We start from the raw sequence: 21,821 nt of genomic DNA on the forward strand, positions 1-21,821 counted from the left end.
TTCCCCTGTAATCTTACCTGCAGGGTTCACACAGATGGAATAAACTCTGATCTTTCTAAACTACTTTTGACATTTGCTAGACAGCTACTATAACCAAGGGAACATAAACAAATAAACATGATACGTGATTTGTCCAAGAGATCAGCAATATAATGAGTTGTTGCTCTATCAAATGAGAACAAAGACAAAACTTGATGAACATCTTATGTGTAAATGAATGTGTGTTTGTGTCAATCAGTGTGTGATGGAATTAATCTTCTGATCTTAATGCAAAATTAACACTTTGTCACCTACTGTGACATCTTTCTGGTTGCACTGAAAGTAATGGGTTACAATCAGCAAAATGACAAGGAACCCGAGGAATCTTGTAGGAACCCGAGATTTGTTTGTTTGTTTGTGTTTTATGCCGTGCTAGCAACTATGGCTATATCACGGCAAAAAGTAGCTTTAACTTTAAAGCTTTAGGGATAAATTTTCCCAAGTCCTTTAAACATGATATCTTTTTTTAAAAAGCCAACATAATAAGTAAACAAAATGTAAAAAAAGGATTATAAAGCGTAAAAAAGGGGTGGCGAAGCCCAAAAAGGCTACCAACACACCAAAATCAATAATAAACTATCAGGACAAATTGTTTTTAAATTTGATGGTACAGTCCTATCCTCTTCAAAAATCAACAGATTGCTGCCGATGGGAAGGACCTAAATAAGGAAAATAAAGAGTTCTCTGTACAAAAACTGACAACGGGTAGTCTGAAGCTCAGGACAGATAATCAAAAAGTGTAAAATATTAAAATTTCCCCTAAGATGCCACGAGACTTGTTTGACTTCTTCAAGGGGCTTCAGCATCACAGCTATGATGGAAACACAGTGAATACATAGTGTTTACCTGTCCGATAAACAACACATTCAATACCACGAATGGAAAGCACGTTGCATCATGTCGGGAGACAGAGAAGCCCAATAAATTATTTAGGCTGAACAGTCTGCGATAATAGTTTATGATAAGTATTCCAGTTTCATAGCAGAGTGAGGTCAGGAACAGCTGATGCAAACCTTACTATTAGCTCCATCTTTTATACACTAGTATTCTGTGTACTGCATGATGCACTCTGGCATTCGTTATTTTTAAGGGATTTTTATTTCCTTTTATAAAATCTTATAAAATCTTTTATGCTTGTTTTCAACAAACTAGACAAAAAATAAACTGCCTTTCCATTGATTAAAATGTTAATGGAGAGAGAGAGAGAGAAATGTCTCTTCAATTAGTTCTACCAACAGGTTCTCTAGCTTTCGGTTTTGTAGTCAACTTGACAATACTAGCGAGACAGTGTGTAAGTGTCCACCAAGTGCAAACAGTAAGTCAGTAATCGTGATGTGAGTAGATCATTGAAGTTTCTCCGCACGATCCTCCTGACGCTCGCTGTTGAGAACGAACACAGGCGTCCCGTCGACCTCCGGAAGTACTGTCTTGGTGTGCCACGCCAGAACCTGAATACAACATTGTCAAATGTCAGCTTAGTAAATGCAGAAACCCATGGGAACAGCAAATGAAACATTTAGAACTAGATTGTCAAATAATGCTACATTATCATATCCAGAGCTATAACCACTGTCAACAGTCCAATGCAAGCCTGTGATCTCTAAAGGGATATGACGTTTATGAGGTGGTTTACAGTGTCGAGGTCTCCGTGTTGTCGCAGGGCAATGTCTAACCCTGTTTCAAGAGGTTAGGGTAGGACAATTTGTCTGCCACCAGTCCAGTCAATATACCTTCCTTGGTCAAAGCATTGTGTAGGTAGTGACGTTACAGGTAAGCGTGACGCACCCTGGAGCAGTTGCCGTCTGGAGCTGTGGTGATGTCTGGCGACGAGACGTTAAACAAAGTTATAAAGTCTGTCTCCAGGTGTCCAGTCTTTGACGTGTGGCTAAAGTTGGCACCTGACACCTGAGCGAGAAGGTCAAGGCCAACAGCAAAGGCTGCCATGTCTATGGGGTACTTTCTCCTAGGAGAAAACCCAGTCCTCCACCCGATTACCTGTAAGCGAGACAAGAAAGCTCGGTGTCATTCTAATATCAATGTGCCGTTAGAGTGTCTGTCCTTGCTTCCACCTGTCCCATGTTTTCTTGTTTCCAGGTGTTGTGCTACGTTACACGTGTTTAATATGTAACATATTGGGCTGTGTGTTATGTATTGTACAGTGTTGCATATTGTGTCGTGTGTTCTCTCACATTTCTTCTGTGTGACTGTGTGAACACTCACCTTTCCATTCACACAGACTGGTCCTTCTTCCAACAGTCCGCTCACAATACCGACCTTCCATACGCTTATCTTGGTCGTGTTTCGAACCTGCGATAGAGGAAGACAATTTAAAGTGTAAGCGCCTTAACACCAACACCAACACCAGCATCAACACTGATGACGAACACACAGCCGCTGATAAGGCTACACACGAGGTGAGGACTGCGGACAGGTGTCACATCATTGCAGTCACGTGTGCCAAGGGGAGAGTTGAGATACTAGAAGTTCTGTAACTTGGGAAACATTTTAAAAACTGAGCTACAGGTGTTTACACGCAGTCCTGTTTGTTTACAATATCTGTATATCTATAATAAACACAGAAGAGTTAGGACAATGTGCAGTACTTTGTGAAGACAGAAATCAAAACCAATTAAGATGCTAACAATAATAATTATCACAAAAATAAGAATTGAAAGAAACGTTGGTCTGACCACATCAAAAACTCTCAGGTCGTAGGTGTTGTCGTCATCAGCGAAGTACACGCCCCCTGCACGTGACGAGGGCAGGACATTGTGGCGGACCCACGCCAGCCCCGTGTTGCGCTGAGTCACACCTCGATGAGACTCACTGTAATACAGCGAGAGGACAGACAACACCTTGTACTCATCTTTCTCCTGTTTGTGTCGACATTGCACTGACATGCTTCTCATTCTGTTACATGATGTAGGCGACAGCATTGGACAATTTTCTGTAAAACGTGACCAGCTCGTTTGATGTTGTTGATTACATAATTTGTGTCTACATATTTCAGTAGCATATTACTGGCTCTAGTTGTCACACGTGACATGATTTTGTCTACATGTTGCTGCAAGATGTTTCTAATTACTACAAGAAAGTGAAATATTTCTGATTCTCTCACAGTGACACGTTTCTGATCCTGTGTACAAGGTGCCGAGGAATGTTTCGGATCCTGTCTACATGTTGCAGTGACATGTCTCTGTCGACATATTAAAGCTAGAATGTTCTCTGTCCACTCACTGCAGTATCATAACATCATCAAAGACATAGTCGACATAATGTACATAATCTATGACACGTGTGACAATACTGAGAGTGGTCCACATCATGAGCAGGTAACATGTTCTCTCAGGCAGTGTGTGTACCTTAGGAGACTAAGCAACATGTGAGGCAATTCTCTATTTGTGTTAATGTTGTCAATCAGAAAAATACACCTAACGGGAGCTGGACACAACGACTAAAAGTAAAATTACGAGAATACGATTTCAAGGGAGGGAGAGGGTTGGGGAGGATGAAAAGGAGCAGAATTAGAAAACTTTAGAAAGACATGATAAAGAAAGAACACACGAAGGAAGAGAAAAAAAAGACAAAGTAAAAAAGACTAGAGATAGGAAGGGAGACAAAGAGAAAAAATGTTTAAGGCAGAAAAGAAATTTTTTTTAAAATCCTACTTTGCTAAAAGCCGCGTTCTCGCCGCCAGATGTGTGATGTCAGGCACCTTACACTCGTCTGCTATCCTCTGTACCTGTCGCCAGTGAATTGATCAACTTGATCACAACTTAGTCCGAGTCTAGTACAACGAAATGTAAAGACTTATATCATGTCACGTAGTTGAGAACTCTGGGAAACATAGCCTGTCACATCAGAGAGAATTATGTGGAGACGTATACAAGAGTTGGAGAAACATGTGGAGACTCCATCGTATGTATGTAGAAAACTAATTTATTGTCAAAAGTCAGAGCAAAAGCAAACTGAAACAAAACCATGTTTGAAATCGTGTCAACAAAAGGCAAGACTGTTGCTTCAGTTGTCTGATTAATACTGGTTACCGACCCCCAACTCTCACCTGTCCACCCAGTCGTGACAACGCCTTGTCTTAAACACTTGAATACTTACATCCCACTAATAAAACACTTATTGACTACCCTCTCCCCCACCCCAACTCCATCCCACGCACCCACCAGCTCTGTTTTGTCGTCGCTGTCCTCGACGATGATCCACCTGACGTGCGGCGCTTGCATGAGGGTGTAACACAGACGTAGCAAGTCGGCTTCTTGCGTCGGCCGTTGGTACGTGGGGGTGATGACGTAGGCCTTGGGGGCAGACGGCGTTGGGGGTGTTGTTGTACTGAGCAGGTCATGTGACCGATGACTGTAAGACTGTAAAGCTATTCTCCGTGTCCTGTTGGTGGGTGTAGCTGTTGGCGAGCAAATAAGTCTTATTGCCGGAAAGTAGTCTGTAAACTTCATCATACGCTTGTCATAAGTTCCACGGATTTTATTTTCCTATAAAACTGGTTATTTTTAATAATACTAAGTTGTAATTTCCGTGAAATTTATTATTTTATAAATAGTTTAATATTTACAAATAATTTCGAGCTGTGCTAGTAGCAGATATTCTTTCAGTCTCTAAAGATTGTACTCAGGGTGATGCTTTTTTTTTGGCGCAGGTAAGCTGCTGAAGAAAAGTTTGAGAGAGACATATACAAAGAATTTCACAAAACACAAAAAGTACTTACTGCTGATCACAAGAAATATGGCAACAAAACACGTGACGACGGCGGCGATCCTGCCTGCCCTCAAAGAACATGAACAGAACATTCAATAAGCCAAAACAACAAATAGTCAGTGAACCGATTGATATTGAATGATTGTTGAACACGTCCACGCATGCTCATGCACATACATTCGTGTGTGTGTGTGTGTTTGTGTTCGCGCATACCCACACACTCCCACAGATATCACATAAATATACAGATGAACCAGTGTAAAATCATGTTGGCCAGTGTTGGGCGATGTTGGTGAGCTAAATGTGGCCATCAACCAACGAGCAGATACAATGGAAGTAGAAATATGCTTGTTATATCAATGGAAATAGAAATCAGAAGTAACAAAATTACTCACATTTGAGAGCTTTGAGTCGCTTGCTCATTGTGTTCGTGAGTGGAGAGCACGTGGACGGTTGTGACCTTCCTTGACACAAAGAAGTGTTTGCTTGTTGACTGACTAACCCTAACAAATATATTACAAAAACATCTCGCTTTGTCTCAAGGTGGAGATAAGCCGTATTCAATAAATATGTCAGCGTGTGAAAGTTTTATTTACCGCCAGGTACAGATGGCGGTGTGTTTAACTCTGGAAACACTGTCGTAGTGGCTACGAAGTATAAAGAAACTTGCACAAAAGTTGTTTGCTGTCTAGAGGTCCGGATGTCACTTGTGAAGTTCCTTGAGCAAATGACGTAAGGTGATGTGACGTCAAAATAAGGTGACGACAAAAAAAGGGAGGACGTCACACAGCTACGCGACGGTCGAGACAGCATCAGGCGAGACAACTCAGCCGTGACCATCTTACACTCAGTAGAGGGTTATCTCAGGTTACTGCTCCTGTCTGTCTGCTTGAGTGTCGGACTGTTGTCGTCAGTCCACACCCCCACCACTCGCTTACACCTGTAAAATAACATGCAAGATGGCCCCTGACTTGTCAATGAGATGTCGATAAGCAATTAAAACTCAAACACCTTTTCACACACCATGTTAGGGGAGTAGAAACCTTTTGAAGGATATCGTTGACAGCCAAGCACGTGCTGCCTCCGTACTTCATAACTACACTCACCTTCACGAACAAAATATCACTCCTCTGTTCACTTGATAGATCTTGTTAACTATATACATATATGGGGGTAGGTGTGTGGGTGGGGTTGTTTTTTTCCTCCCATCTCCCATCAAAGTGGGGAGATTAATCATTTGAGTCCTTTATGTCCTGGTAGAAGTCACCACAGCTTTTTTATATTTTCACCTAAATCTTTAAAATTATATTATTTATTCTACTGTTTCGAAATGTTTACTGATTATAAAGGTTTGTTCTGTTTGTACGGAGCTTGCTAATTACAGTAATGAAGATGACCAAGATGGTGTCGATAACAGCAAGTTTACCTGCCCAAATAATTCTCAGAGTTTGTCAGAGTTTTTACACAGCCGGCATCTGCAAACTTTGCCAAACTTGGGTAAAATACTTTTCCACCTATTTGTGAGACAATGTGAATGCAGAGAACATGATGCCATGGTGTTGCTTTGTATTCTGTTATTTCTTTCCTATGGATCTGACTCTGCCATCCTCGTTGCTGATTTAAAATACAATTTCTTCATTATTGATGGATTATTTTTTTTTCTTTTTTTTTTTTCTTTTTTTGGTACAGCTGGGATACGAAGAAATCTTAAACTTTTGCTGGTTGCAGCCAGTAATACAACACAAGTTCATTCTTTTTGTAAGTTCAGCACTGGGTAGAAAGCATGTGAGAGCATGTTTTGGTGTCATCTGTGAGCTTGATCCTTAGACACAGGTATTGCTACTAATTGACTGGCATGCAGAAAGTGCTGTGTTCAGGACACTTGATCGGTCAATTTGCACATGTTCTGAATCAATCGTCAACACTGAAAAAAAAATTATGAACTTATCTTTGCCTTATATTACATATGCTACAAAAACGAGTATGTTTTCACATACCTGTTTTATAAAGATCAGAATGTTTTGTCACAAATTTCACTGGTGATATTGTGGTCACTCTGACTAGAATGATTTGTGTATATTTGTGTATATTTGTGTGCATGTGTGTGGTGGTAGTGGTAGTAATTAGCCAATGGCATACATTGTTAGCTATGAGACTACAATAAAAAGTTGGCCTTGATCTTGGCGATGTTGCATTGCCTCCTGCAATTGCAGTCCTTGACCTTTGTACCCAGTAGTGACACTGCCAGGGGGCAGGAAGATCCTCAGCATGGACACCAAGTCCAGAGTGGACGAGAACTGCTGCTGACAGTAAGTCCCGGGTGATGTTCTGTAACCAGACCTGCCTGAAGCAGTTGCTTTGACCTCAAGAAGGGCAAACGTCACTGGAGCGTAGTTCTGAGGTCAATGTTCTGGAGACAAGAGAGATCAGCACCCGTGGTGTGGTTTCATCACGACTAAAAAGGTTTCGCACACTCTGGCGTGTGACACTGAACGCTGTGGCAGGTGTGTAGTCAGGTGAGCAGGTTGACAAAGACACGAGATGATCTGTGCCTTCTGTCACCTGTACCGTCGCTTGGTCTTGTGTCAGGGGTCAGTGCCAATGAAGCATCGCCACAAGAAACATCTACGACAGACTGTAGGTTCTCGTTCTTGTTAAAAGTTAAACAAGTCAGCGCATGCACCATCACTAGCAAGGCCTCGAAAAGAAAACCACAGAACACTTACAAAACCTGCATGTGGTGAAGTTATCATCAGCATGACGATCATCTATGTGTGAGTGAAAAAAAGGAATGCGATGAATGGTAGAAAAAGAGAGATCGTATGTACTATGGTAATTATCCTGCAGTGATATTGTACACCTGACATCCGACTTAGTCATTGTTGAATTTGTATATCCTAAAAGGCAGCCAAGAGTAAAAAGATTGTTTTGAACACCTTAACATCTTGAGATTTAGTTTGTGAAAGGGAGAGGAGGGGGTGTGTAGTGACTTATGTTGATGTTGTTTAGCTGTGTTGATGTTGCATAACTGTGTTGGTGTTGTATGACTTTAGGTTGATGTTGTTATGTAACTCTATGTTGACGTGGTGAATGTGTGGAAGTGGGTGGGTAGCGAAGTGCAAACAGGGATGATGAATGTGTGAGAGAGAGAGACAGAGAGAATGCCTTAGTTTTACTAAAGCAAAATCGAAACAAAACTGTAGTGTAGAGCTATCACCCCTGAAAGGAATGACAGAAAATATTTAATCGCACCAAACCTGATACACTTAACAACCGACTGACATCTCAGTCAAATGTAACATAAACAGCTTGTGATGTTGTACCATAGATGGGAGTGGACTTGATTTATAGACATTTGGTGACTACAGGCAATAAAACACTACTGAGAACATCAGGTGACATGACTACAGATACTGTAGATTAAGAACATGAAGTGACTTGACTACAGGTAATAATACAGTACTGAGAACATGAAGTTACGTGACTACAGATAATGTAAAACACTGCAAACATCAAGTGATGTGACTACAGATAATAATATATTAAGAACATGAAGTGACGCGACTTCAGATGATAGTACACAAAGAACATCAAGTGACGTGACTACAGGTAAAAATATATTAAGAAAGCCAAGTGACATGACTACAGATATTATGATAAGTAGGTTCAGTTTCATAGTAGAGTGAGGTCAGGAACTGCTGATGCAAACCTTACTATTAGCTCCATCTTTTATACACTAGTATTCTGTGTACTGCATGATGCACTCTGGCATTCGTTATTTGTAAGGGATTTTTATTTCCTTTTATAAAATCTTATAAAATCTTTTATGCTTGTTTTCAACAAACTAGACAAAAAATAAACTGCCTTTCCATTGATTTTTTAATTTTTTAATTTGTTAATGGAGAAAGAGAGAGAAATGTCTACTCAATTAGTTCTACCAATAGGTTCTCTAGCTTTCGGTTTTGTAGTCAACTTGACAAGACTAGCGAGACAGTGTGTAAGTGTCCACCAAGTGCAAACAGTAAGGTCAGTAATCGTGATGTGAGTAGATCATTGAAGTTTCTCCGCACGATCCTCCTGACGCTCGCTGTTGACAACGAAGACAGGCGTCCCGTCGACCTCCGGAAGTACTGTCTTGGTGTGCCACGCCAGAACCTGAATGCAACATTGTCAAATGTCAGCTTAGTAAATGCAGAAACCCATGGGAACAGCAAATGAAACATTTAGAACTAGATTGTCAAATAATGCTACATTATCATATCCAGAGCTATAACCACTGTCAACAGTCCAATGCAAGCCTGTGATCTCTAAATGGATATGATGGTGGTTCACAGTGTCAACTGTCCTGTGCTGCGAACATGCCAGTCGAATTTGCTGTCTTTGGCGGAAACCTGATGACCACACTTAATAGAAAGCAATAATAAGGGCGGCTGTTTCATTATATAGTACTGAGCTCAGCTTGTGTCAGCATCTCGTGCTGTCTCCGCTGCTGTATACCACTTGTTGTTGGTGGTAACTAGCTGACGCCCTTCTGTAGACGCTGTCAGGCCGCTGTGGTGTCTGTCAACTACACCTTTCAGAATAACTCAATAACTGGCAGTCTGAAGTGATGTAACGGAGAGCTCTGTAGAATGTTTGCTCATTATCATCAGCTCCCAGATCCTGGCTGAAAATCCGCTAAACCTAGATGCACATCAATGTAGTGCAGAGAGAGAGAGAGAGAGAGAGAAAAAAAAAAATAAAAGCTGACGAAGGTCAAGTACCCAACCGTTAAACCACGAACCTTGACTACGTCATTGACCAACATCCGTAACCGGAGCAAGTTCACGACAGAGTGCTCCCAACTTCTTATTGTCAATAGTAAACACACATTGAGTCACATTTTATCCCTCCGTCACATCGTCTGCTTCTTCTCTTTCCTTTGAGTCTATAGCTACTTCGCTAAGTCCTGTTTGTAGAGGTTAGGGTGGGAGGATGTGTCTGCCACCAGTCCAGTCAATATACCTTCCTTGGTCAAAGCATTGTGTAGGTAGTGACGTTACAGGTAAGCGTGACGCACCCTGGAGCAGTTGCCGTCTGGAGCTGTGGTGATGTCTGGCGACGAGACGTTAAACAAAGTTATAAAGTCTGTCTCCAGGTGTCCCGACTCTGACGTGTGACTAAAGTTTGCACCTGGCTCCTGAGCAAGAAGGTCAAGGCCAACAGCAAAGGCTGCCATGTCTATGGGGTACTTTCTCCTAGGAGAAAACCCAGTCGTCCACCCGATTACCTGTAAGCGAGACAAGAAAGATCGTGTCATTCTCATTTAAATGTGTCTCCTTGTTTCCACCTGTCCCATGCTGACTGTGTTTTCTTGTTTCCAGGTGTTGTACTACGTTACACGTGCGTTATGTGTTCAATATGTAACATATTGTGCTGTCACATTTCTTCTGTGTGACTGTGTGAACACTCACCTTTCCATTCACACAGACTGGTCCTTCTTCCAACAGTCCGCCCACAATACCGACCTTCCATGTGCTCATCTTGGTCGTGTTTCGAACCTGAGATAGAGGACGACAATTTAAAGTGTAAGCGCCTTAACACCAACACCAACACCAACACCAACATCAACACCGATGACGAACACGGACCTCAGTTTGCCCCACAGCCGCTGATAAGGCTACACACGAGGTGAGGACTGCGGACAGGTGTCACATCATTGCAGTCACGTGTGCCAAGGGGAGAGTTGAGATACTAGAAGTTCTGTAACTTGGGAAACATTTTAAAAACTGAGCTACAGGTGTTTACACGCAGTCCTGTTTGTTTACAATATCTGTTTATGTATAATAAACACAGAACAGTTAGGACAATGTGCAGTACTTTGCGAAGACAGAAATCAAAACCAATTAAGATGCTAACAATAATAATTATCACAAAAATAAGAATTGAAAGAAACGTTGGTCTGACCACATCAAAAACTCTCAGGTCGTAGGTGTTGTCGTCATCAGCGAAGTACACGCCCCCTGCACGTGACGAGGGCAGGACATTGTTGCGGACCCACGCCAGCCCCGTGTTGCGCTGAGTCACACCTCGATGAGACTCACTGTAATACAGCGAGAGGACAGACAACACCTTGTACTCATCTTTCTCCTGTTTGTGTCGACATTGCACTGACATGCTTCTCATTCTGTTAGATGATGTAGGCGACAGGATTGGACAATTTTCTGTAATGCGTGACCAGCTCGTTTGATGTTGTTTACAGCAGAATTACAAAACTTTATACAGAAATGAAAAAGAAAGAACAAACGAAGGAAGGAAAAAATTCAAAGTAAAAAAACACTCGAGATAGGAAGGGAGACAAAGAGAAAAAATGTTTAACGCAGAAAAGACAAATTTAAAAAAATCCTACTTTGCTAAGAGCCGCGTTCTTGCCACCAGATGTGTGATGTCAGGCACCTTACACTCCTTCGCTATCCTCTGTACCTGTCGCCAGTGAATTGATCAACTTGATCACAACTTAGTCCGTGTCTAGTACAACGAAATGTAAAGACTTATATCATGCCAAGTAGTTGAGAACTCTGGGAAACATAGCCTGTCACATCAGAGAGAATTATTTGGAGACGTGTGACAAGAGTTGGAGAAACATGTGGAGACTCCATCGTATGTACGTGTGTAGAAAACTAATTTATTGTCAAAAGTCAGAGCAAAAGCAAACTGAAACAAAACCATGTTTGAAATCGTGTCAACAAAAGGCAAGACTGTTGCTTCAGTTGTCTCATTAATACTGGTTACCGACCCCCAACTCTCACCTGTCCACCCAGTCGTGACAACGCCTTGTCTTAAACACTTGAATACTTACATCCCACTAATAAAACACTTATTGACTACCCTCTCCCCCACCCCAACTCCATCCTACGCACCCACCAGCTCTGTTTTGTCGTCGCTGTCCTCGACGATGATCCACCAGACGTGCGGCGCTTGCATGAGGGTGTAACACAGACGTAGCAAGTCGGCTTCTTGCGTCGGCCGTTGGTACGTGGGCGTGATGACGTAGGCCTTGGGGGCAGATGGCGTTGTTGCTGTTGTTGTACGGAGTAGGTCAATTGACTGATGACTGTAAGACTGTAAAGCCATGTTCCGTGTCCAGTTGGTGTGTGTAGCTGTTGGCGAGCAAATAAGTCTTATTGCCGGAAAGTAGTCTGTAAACTTCATCATACGCTTGTCATAAGTTCCATGGATTTTATTTTCCTATAAAACTGATTGTTTTTAATAATACTAAGTTGTAATTTCCGTGAAATTTATTATACTATAAATAGTTTAATATTTACAAATAATTTCGAGCTGTGCTAGTAGCGTATATTCTTTCAGTCTCTAAAGATTGTACTCAGGGTGATTCTTTTTTGGGGTAGGTAAGCTGCTGAAGAAAAGTATGAGAGAGACATATACAAAGAATTTCACAAAACACAAAAAGTACTTACTGCTGATCACAAGAAATATGGCAACAAAACATGTGACGACGGCGGCGATCCTGCCTGCCCTCAAAGAACATGAACAGAACATTCAATAAGCCAAAACAACAAATAGTCAGTGAACCGATTGATATTGAATAATTGTTGAATACGTCCACGCATGCTCATGCACATGCATTCGTGTGTGTGTGTGTGTGTGTGTGTGTGTGTGTGTGTGTGTGTGTGTGTGTGTGTGTGTGTGTGTGTGTGTGTGTGTGTGTGTGTGTGTGTGTGTGTGAGTGGGTATGTGAGTGTGTGTGTGTTTTGCGTGTGCGCAGAAATCAGAAGTAACAAATTTACTCACATTTGAGAGCTTTGAGTCGCATGCTCATTGTGTTCGTGAGTGGAGAGCACGTGGACGGTTGTGACCTTCCTTGACACAAAGAAGTGTTTGCTTGTTGACTGACTAAACCTAACAAATATATTACAAAAACATATCGCTTTGTCTCGAGGTGGAGACGAGCCGTATTCAATAAATATGTCAGCGTGTGAAAGTTTTATTTACCACCAGGTACAGATGGCGGTGTGCTTAACTCTGGAAACACTGTCGTAGTGGCTACACAGTATAAAGGAACTTGCACAAAAGTTGCTTCCTGTTAAATGACATGCAGGATAGGCCCTGACTTGTCAATCACATCTTGATAAGCAATTAAATCTCAAAACACCTTTTCACACACCATCTTAGAGGAGTAGAAACCTTTTGGAGGATATTGCTGACAGCCAAGCACGTGCCGCCTCCTGATTTCATAACTACATTCACTTTCACGAACACAGTATCACTCCCTCTTCAGGTGACAGATCTTGTTAACTACAGATATATAGTGGTAGGCGTGTGGGTGGGTTTTTTTAATCCTTCCATCTATTGACGGGTGGCCACGTTTGTGTGACTGACGCCTTTTGCTCAACATCGATGCAGAAAGGATTTGCAACATTTGGTGAGATCAGCAGGTCCCTCCTGGTGTAACCATTGACATTTTACACCGATGTTACATCAGTTTTGAAAATACAAGTTTAAACATTTGTTTTTAAGATGCTGTCTTTATGAAGTGTGACACAATGCAAGCAAAAGAAATCAAAGAAAGAAAAGGGAAAGCCTTAAGTGGTCAGTTTATGTCCACATAATTAATGTTGAGAAATATAAGATGTGTAACATCTGTTTAGACACATTTTTTTTAACCTTAGGTGTGTCCAGGTGTGATGTAACCCAACATGCTTTCTTGGTATTAGTGTCAGTATTAAGGTTATTTATTGTGTGGGCAAACAATACTTTATTTGCATCATATCTGTGTTGCTAAGACCATGCCAAGCTGGTCTCGAGTTCATATAAAGTTCGTATCAACATAGATATGTTTGTCGTCTTATTGATTCTCTTCACCCTCCTTGCACCCAACCAGCAAGATGTTACAGAAGTTTAAAAAAACCAACTGTTTCTATGGTGTTTTTTTTTAAAAAATTCTCTATCAACGTGGGGAGATTAATCACTAGTCTTTTATATCTTTTATATTTTTACCCAACTCTTTAAAAGATTATTATTTATTTATTGTACTGTTTTGAAATTATAAGATGTGTTTACTGATTATAAAAGCTTTGTTCTGTTTGTTATGCAGCTTGCCTATTAACAGTAATGAGGGATTACCAAGAATGATGTCGATAACAGCAAGTTTACCTGCCCAAATAATTTTGAAGAGTTTGTCAGAGTTTTTACACAGCCGGCATCTGCAAACTTTGGCCAAACTTGGGTAAAATAATACTGTCCATGTATGTCTCCCGTGAAGAACTCCATGGCTGCGGTCTCCTGTCAGTGACGTATGTAGCCTGATATTCTTCTCTTTTTGTCGCAGTGCATTCTGGTCTGAGGAGTCTCTCTACTTAGATATCCATACACAAAAGTAAATAAAACTCAACAACAGCAAAACAACCAAGAAACCAACACTAGACCTTTTAATCATGTAAAATATTCAAAAGAAATAAAAGTTGACTTTCAAATAACAAGTCGCTTAGCGCCAATAAAATACCAAACCAAACGAAAACAAACTTCTTTTTCAACAGTTTTTTCAGTTTTCTTTTTCTCAGTTTCGCGGATGCACACACAGCCCGTTGGGGAGGAAGAAAAACTTGTTGTGACCTCCTACGTAAAGTAAATAAAATAACAAGATGTACAAATGTAAACAATCGATGACTTAATACTTGTCAGCAATAATAACCTAATGTCAGCTGTTTGGTCACCGTTTAGTGAGAGCGACCACGACCTCGTATTGCTTGAACTGTCAGCGCCTGTAACAAAACGGAACAAATATCCATTAAAACATCAACTTTGGGGAACTATGACAACAAGAAAACATATTCTGGATACGGATTTTCCCGTTCAAACCCTGCAAGGGTGCCGAGAGCGATGAGAAAACAGTAAGGAGTGTTGTCAGTCCACCTGCTTCTCCTGATCACGCAGCACACCTTTGGTCGACTGAAACTAGTCATGGGAGCATGTTGCCTGGGATGGTAGACCTACATGTAATCTGTCACATATTAGTATATATTTGTGTATAATTAGCATATAGTTTGTCGTAAGTCACTATGGTGGGGTTAAAGGAAACCTAAACATGTGGAGAAAACCCCAGAAGGTCAGGTCTGCAAGCACGTGTCACAAGAATGTCCCGAGACGAAATTCGAACTCAGGGCCTCTTACTGCAATGGTCACCAGCGAATATTTTGCCCACTACGCCAGTGGCCGCCCTATTCAGCAGCAACAAACTGCTCGAGTGAAACGAAGAAAAGACTTTGCCAAGATGGCGGCTGATATTTCATGGCCGCTGGTAAAGAGAGAGCGTGATGGGCTGCGTTCACATCTCCTCCAACACCTCCCTTTGTTTCTTTCTTCCTCAGATTTCTGTAACTTCCAAAAGCTTTTTTTCTGTCTCTGCATGGGAACCAGTGGTTTTTCTTGTTTGACATTTTAACCATTGAGTGATCTCCTTTCAACCAATCGTTCAAAATTACAAGCGCTTGAAACCATTATCCCTAATAAACACTGTTTCACCAGAAAATTGTGTGTGGCACAACCCCTCCATTGTTTACTTTCATTGCATTTTTTCTGTCTTATGGTTGCCATCTAGTCGCCATCTAAACCTACATCACACAGTCATTAATCACAACATGTCTGCGGACTATCCTACGATCACAGTGACCTGACTGACAAGTCACGTGTCAAGTGCTATCGTCAAGCCAACAGAAAATGTCAGAACTATTTTTAACCCCGCTTGCTCACAGAACAGTCTCGCCATTTATTATGCATTTTATGCTTTTTTACGAGCAGACTTGGTAATTACTGTAAAGTTTGCTCCCTTTCTCCTTTCGTCTTCTCTCGCACTTGCTATAAGCACACTACGTCCTGTACGTCCAATAATATTCTCTTGCTTTAAGCACACTACGTCCTGTACGTCCAACAGTAATCTCTTGCTGCAAGCACACTACGTCCTGTACGTCCAACAGTAATCTCGCGGACTCATAGCAAAGCTCAGTCACACCTTCTTTGTGCATGCAACTACCTCTGTTCGTGAGTCACAGAGTTTGAGGTTCTCGAACCTTCGGCTGGGATATTATTACTCTCACGGTTTGCACGATGACGTGGCTTCTTGCAGGTGCAAGGCACAGACTGGAGGCTGCGGCAGTGTAGCGCGTGCCTTAGGTCAGTGTGACCTCAGTTCATTGTTCATCGCCGCTCGTACCGGCACGTTCGTCGTCTCAGTCCTCTGTGCTGGCGAGAGCAGCGGCTGGTCTTGCTGCTGTGGCACAGTTTGAAAACACACAAAGACAGGGAGGCACTGAGGAAACACAGACAGAGAGAGACATTCAACACACACCGAAATTCGTGATAACACCTGCAGCAGTTGTGGTTGTGATGATGATGAGGATGGTAAAGGTGGTGATGTTGGTGATGGTGATGATTGTTCCGATAAAGGAGGGCGATGATGAAGGTACAAACCACAGTTGACACTCTTTGTGCTGAACGAACAGAAGAAAAGTCAGCCCCTGCTCCCCCACCCACGTTTCAAGGTGTGAGGTTGTCCTTGCCACAGGTATTGTCCTTGTACAGCAACACGTCCCCAGTCCCACACCAACACCACCACAGCTGTGACATCAGGTCTTCAACTGCCCGCCATTCGTGGCCTGCATCTGGTTCACGCAGTCTGAGGTTCGATTACAAAAATGCAAAAACTTTGTTTCGTGTTTGACGGTGAACTTGCTGTACTCACTGATGTAGGTCGGTAGTTCGTGGAGAAATAACCTCTGAACCTTCTCCATTTTCCGCTGTAAATAAACGCCGCTGATGATGGAAACGATGATAAATAAGAAGCAGATTAGATAACGCCAGGATTTAATGAGATGAAAATGGAAGCGAAACAAATCTGTGCAGGTGAAGTTTTTAAAGGTGACCACTACTTGGATAGTGCATCATCATCATCATCATCATCATCGCGGCCGTGAGTGCTGGAAGTCGCAGGGCGTCTGTGCAGGTTACAAGCGCCACCTTGTGGCCGAGGTCGTGACTTCCGGTAAGCCACAGAGTCTGTAGGTTTGTGTATGGGTGGACCAGTACCTGCCTGGTTCTTTGAGCTGACAGAGGTAGGGTTAGGTCGCTGCTCACACCACTCCCTCCCCCATTCAGCCACCTAAATAGCGTACACTTGATGGACTGTGGGAGTTTGTTAAGGTGACGTAGTGTGACTGCACTGCAGTGTTGTTAGTGTTGTTAAGTGTGGACCAGTGTGACTGGACTCAAGCGCTGTTAGTGTTGTTTTAGTGTGACTGTTAGTGTGAGTTTGACTAGTGTTTTTTTTGTTTTTTTCCAGTGCTGTTAGTGTGACTGTAAATGACTGCTTGACTACAGTGTTGTTAGTGTGCTGCGTTAGTGTGTACTGCTTGACTGTGTTGTTAGTGTGACTGAAAGTGTGTTAGTGTTTTCAGTGGTTGTAGTAGTGACTGTAAAGTGTGTGACTGTTTTGACTCAGCGCTGTTGTGTGGACTGTGTTGTTGTGAACTGTAAGTGTGAGACTAACCTGTTAGTGTGACTGTTAGTGTGACTGCTTGAAACAGTGTTGTTAGTGTTTGAACTGTTAGTGTGTGTGACTGTGACTGTAAGTGTGACTGTTTTCAGCGGCTGTTTTAGTGTGTGTTTGAACTACACTGTTAGTGTGACGTAAGGTGACTGCTTGACTACAGTGTTGATTAGTGTGACGACTACAGTGTTGTTACAGTGACTGTTAGTGTGACTACACTGTTAAGTGTGACTGTAAGTGTGACTGTTTGACTACAGTGTGACTGTTGTGACTGTTTGCTACACTGTTAAGTGTGAGTGTGTGTTAATGTGACTGCTTGCTCAGTGTTGTTAGTGTGACTTGTTAGTGTGCTTGACTACAGTGTTGTTTAGTGTACTGACTGCTGGACGTAGTGTGACTGTTTGACTACACTCAGTGTGTTAGTGTGTAAAGTGTGACGTGTTAAGTGTGCTTGACTACAGTGTTGTTAGTGTGACTGTTAGTGTGACTGCTTGACAGTGGTTGTAGTGTACAGTGTAAGTGTGTTAGTGTGACTGTTAGTGTGACTGTTTGACTACAGTGCTGTTAGTGTGACTGTAAGTGTGACTGCTTGACTACAGTGTTGCTAGTGTGACTGTTAGTGTGACTGCTTGACTACAGTGTTGTTAGTGTGAGTGTTTGTGTTAGTGTTTTGAGCGCTGTTAGTGTGACTGTTTTGACTACAGTTTGCTGTTAGTGTGACTGTAAGTGTGACTGCTTGACTACAGTGTTGTTAGTGTGACTGTTAGGGGTGTGACTGTTGACTACAGTGTTGTTAGTGTGACTGTTAGTGTGACTGTTTGACTACAGTGCTGTTAGTGTGACTGTAGTGTGACTGCTTGACTACAGTGTTGTTAGTGTGACTGTCACAGTGTAGTGTGACTGTTTTGACTACAGTGCTGTTAGTGTGACTGTAGTGTTGTTAGTGTGACTGCTTGACTACAGTGTTGTTAGTGTGACTGTTAGTGTGACTGCTTGAACTACAGTGTTGTTAGTGTGGACGTGACTGTTTGAACTACAGTGCTGTTAGTGTGACTGTAAGTGTGACTGCTTGACTACAGTGTTTTGTGCTGTTTAGCTGTGACTGCTTACTTAAGTGTTGTAGTGTGACTGCTTGACTACAGTTGTTAGTGTGACTGTTAGTGTTGACAAGTGTTGTTTGTGTACTGTTAGTGTGTCTGTGACTGCTGTAAGTTGACTACAGTGTTGTTTTTAGTGTGACTGTTAAGTAAGTGTGACTGCCTTGACTACACTACTGTAAGTGTGAGTGTTTGTTAGTTAGTGTTGACTGTTAGTGTGACTGTTTGACTACAGTGCTGTTAGTGTGACTGTAAAGTGTGACTTGCTTGACTACAGTGTTGTTAGTGTGACTTTAAGTGTGACTGTTTGACTACAGTGTTTAGTGTGACTGTTAGTGTGACTGTTTTGACAGTGCTGTTAGTGTGACTGACTAAGTGTGCTTGACAGTGTTGTTGTGTAGTGTGACTGTTTGACTCGTGCTGTTAGTGTGACTGTCAGTGTGACTGTTTGACTACAGTGTTGTTAGTGTACACTTGTTTAGTGTGTGTGACTACAGTGTTGTAAGTGTGACTGTCAGTGTGACTGTTGACTACAGTGCTGTTAGTGTGACTGTAAGTGTTGACTGCTGACTACCAGTGTTGTGACTGTTAGCTGTACTGCTTGACTACAGTGTTGTTAAGTATGACTGTAGTGTGACTGTTTGACTACAGTTGCTGTTAGTGTGACTGTAAGTGTGACTGCTTGACTACAGTGTTGTTAGTGTGAACTGGTTAGTGTGACTGCTTGACTACAGTGTTGTTAGTGTGACTGAAAGTGTGACTGTAAGTGTGCTTGACTACAGTGTTGTTAGTGTGACTGTAAGTTGAGTGTGCTGCTTGACTACAGTGCTGTTAGTGTGACTGTGTGTAGTGTGACTGCTTTGACTACACCGCTGTTAGTGTTGTGGTGACTGTTCAGTTGTGACTGTTTGACTGTTTGGCTACAGTGCTGTAGTGTGTTAGTGTGACTACTGTAGTGTAGTGTGACTGCTCTTGACTACAGTGTTGTTAGTGTGAGTGTGTGTTAGTTGACTGTGACTAGTTAGTGTGTAAGTGTGACAGTGTTGCTTGAACTACAGACTTTTGTTGCTAGTATGACTGTTAGTGTGACTGCTTGACTAGTGTGCAGTGTCTGTTAGTGACTGTGACTACAGTGTTGTTAGTGTGACTGTTTTTGACTACAGTGTTGTTAGTGTTGACTGTAAAGTTGACTGCTTGACTACAGTGTTGTTTGTTTTAGTGACTGACTGAAGTGTGACTGTAAGTGGTGACTGATTTTGACTACACAGTGTTGTTAGTGTGACAGTGGGGTTGTTAGTGTGACAGTGGGTGTTTTGACTACAGTGCTGTAAGTGTGACTGTAGTGTGACTGCTTGACTACAGTGTTGCTAGTGTGACTGTAGTGTGACTGCTTGACTACAGTGTTGTTAGTGTACGTTATGTGACTGTTTGACTACAGTGTTGTTAGTGTGACTGTTAAGTGTGACTGCATTGACTACAGTGTTGTTAGTGTGACTGTAAGTGTGTTTGACTACAGTGGTTAGTGTGACTGTAAGTGCTTGACATGTTGTTAGTGTGCTTGACTACAGTGTTGTTAGTTGTGACTGTAAGTGTGACTACTGACAGTGTTGACTACAGTGTTGTTAGTGTGACTGTTAGTGTGACTGTTTGACTACAGCGCTGTTAGTGTGACTGTAAGTGGTGGACTGCTTGACTACAGTGTTGTTAGTGTGACTAAGGTTTAGTGTGACTGGCTGACTACAGTTGTTGTTAGTAAAGTGACTGCTTGACACAGTGTGTTAGTGTGACTGTTTGACTAACAGTGTTGTTAGTGTGACTGTAAGTGTGACTTTGACTACAGTGTTGTTAGTGTGACTGTGTAAGTGTGACAGTGTTGTAGTGTGCTTGACTACAGTGTTGCGTTGTTGTTGACTGACTACAGTGTTGTTTAGTGTGACTGTCAAGTGTGTGACGCGTTGTCTGTGACAGTGTTGTTAGTTGTGAAGTGTGACTGTATGTCAGTGTGACTGCTTTTTGAACTACTTGCAGTGTGACTGTGACTACAGTGTTGTTAGTGTTGTGTGACTGGTTTTGACTGTTAGTGTAACAGTGACTGTTTTAGTGTGTATAGTGTGACTGTGTAAGTGTGACTGCTTGACTACAGTGTTGTTTAGTTGTGACTGTTAGTGTGACTGCTTGACTACAGTGTTGTTAGTAATGACTGTTAGTGTGACTGTTTGACTACAGTGCTGTTAGTGTGACTGTAAGTGTGACTGCTTGACTACATTAGTGTGTGACTGACTGTTTGACTACAGTGCTGTTAGTGTGACTGTTGTGACTGCTTGACTACAGTGTTGTTAGTGTGACTGTAGTGTGACTGTTTGACTACAGTGCTTGTTGATGTAGTGTGATGTGACTGCTTGACTACAGTGTTGTTAGTGTGACTGTTAGTGTGACTGCTTGACTACAGTGTTGTTAGTGTGACTGTTAGTGTGACTGTTTGACTACAGTGCTGTTAGTGTGACTGTAAGTGTGACTGCTTGACTACAGTGTTGTTAGTGTGACTGTAAGTGTGACTGTTTGACTACAGTGTTGTTAGTGTGACTGTTAGTGTGACTGCTTGACTACAGTGCTGTTAGTAATGACTGTTAGTGTGACTGCTTGACTACAGTGCTGTTAGTGTGACTGTAAGTGTGACTGCTTGACTACAGTGTTGTTAGTGTTGAGTGTGACTGTGTAGTGTGACCTGCGTGCTGTTAGTGTGACTGTTTACTACAGTTGACTTGTGTGACTGTGACTGACTACAGTGCTGTTTACTGTGACTGTAGTGTGACTGTTTGACTCAGCGACTACAGTGTGGTTAGTGTGACTGTTAAGTGTGACTGCTTGACTACAGTGTTGTTAGTGTGACTAGTGTGACTGCTTGACTACAGTATGTTAACAAGTGTGACTGTAAGTGTGACTGTTTGACTCAGAGGCTGTTAGTGTGACTGTAAGTGTGACTGCTTGACTACAGTGTTGCTAGTGTGACTGTTAGTGTGACTGCTTTGACTACAGTGTTGTTAGTGTGACTGTTAGTGTGACTGTTTGACTCAGCGCTGTTAGTGTGACTGTTAAGTGTGACTGTTTGAGTGCTGAGTGTGACTGTAGTGTGACTGCTTGACTACAGTGTTGTTAGTGTGACTGTTAGTGTGACTGCTTGACTACAGTGTTGTTAGTGTGACTGTTAGTTGACTGTTTGACTACAGTGCTGTTAGGTGTGACTGTAAGTGTGACTGTTGACTACAGTGTTGCTAGTGTGACTGTGAGTGTGACTGCTTGACTACAGTGTTGTTAGTGTGACTGTTGTGGTGACTGTTTGACTACATCTGTTAGTGTGACTGTAAGTGTGACTGTTTGACTACAGCACTGTTTGTGTGACTGTCAGTGCGGCTACTTGA

General features: G+C 42.1%; 2 protein-coding genes across 3 annotated transcripts; both read right to left on the reverse strand.

Annotated features, from left to right (window-relative positions):
* Positions 1–1,029: 1,029 nt before the first annotated feature.
* On the reverse strand, positions 1,030–5,678 carry LOC112572835 (galactosylgalactosylxylosylprotein 3-beta-glucuronosyltransferase 3-like). The gene is made up of 8 exons (XM_025252741.1): positions 5,160–5,678; positions 4,775–4,828; positions 4,218–4,453; positions 3,708–3,781; positions 2,730–2,865; positions 2,260–2,346; positions 1,825–2,034; positions 1,030–1,487 (listed from the first exon to the last, which is right to left on the reverse strand). The coding sequence occupies exons 1-8, from the start codon at positions 5,185–5,187 to the stop codon at positions 1,383–1,385; spliced, it is 930 nt and encodes a 309-aa protein (XP_025108526.1). The 5' UTR covers positions 5,188–5,678; the 3' UTR covers positions 1,030–1,382.
* Positions 5,679–7,999: 2,321 nt separating this feature from the next.
* LOC112572836 (galactosylgalactosylxylosylprotein 3-beta-glucuronosyltransferase 2-like) lies at positions 8,000–13,029 on the reverse strand. 2 transcript variants are annotated; one of them, XM_025252742.1, is made up of 8 exons: positions 12,556–13,029; positions 12,222–12,275; positions 11,668–11,903; positions 11,153–11,226; positions 10,711–10,846; positions 10,218–10,304; positions 9,824–10,033; positions 8,000–8,919 (listed from the first exon to the last, which is right to left on the reverse strand). In XM_025252742.1, exons 1-8 carry the CDS (start codon positions 12,581–12,583, stop codon positions 8,815–8,817), a joined length of 930 nt encoding a protein of 309 aa, XP_025108527.1. In that variant the 5' UTR covers positions 12,584–13,029; the 3' UTR covers positions 8,000–8,814. The 2 variants fall into 2 exon arrangements, with proteins under 2 accessions (XP_025108527.1, XP_025108528.1); XM_025252743.1 differs by having other exon boundaries at positions 9,769–10,033.
* Positions 13,030–21,821: the final 8,792 nt, after the last annotated feature.

The sequence above is a fragment of the Pomacea canaliculata genome, linkage group LG9 (genome assembly GCF_003073045.1).
Source record: "Pomacea canaliculata isolate SZHN2017 linkage group LG9, ASM307304v1, whole genome shotgun sequence".
Classification (NCBI taxonomy): Eukaryota; Metazoa; Mollusca; class Gastropoda; order Architaenioglossa; family Ampullariidae; genus Pomacea; species Pomacea canaliculata.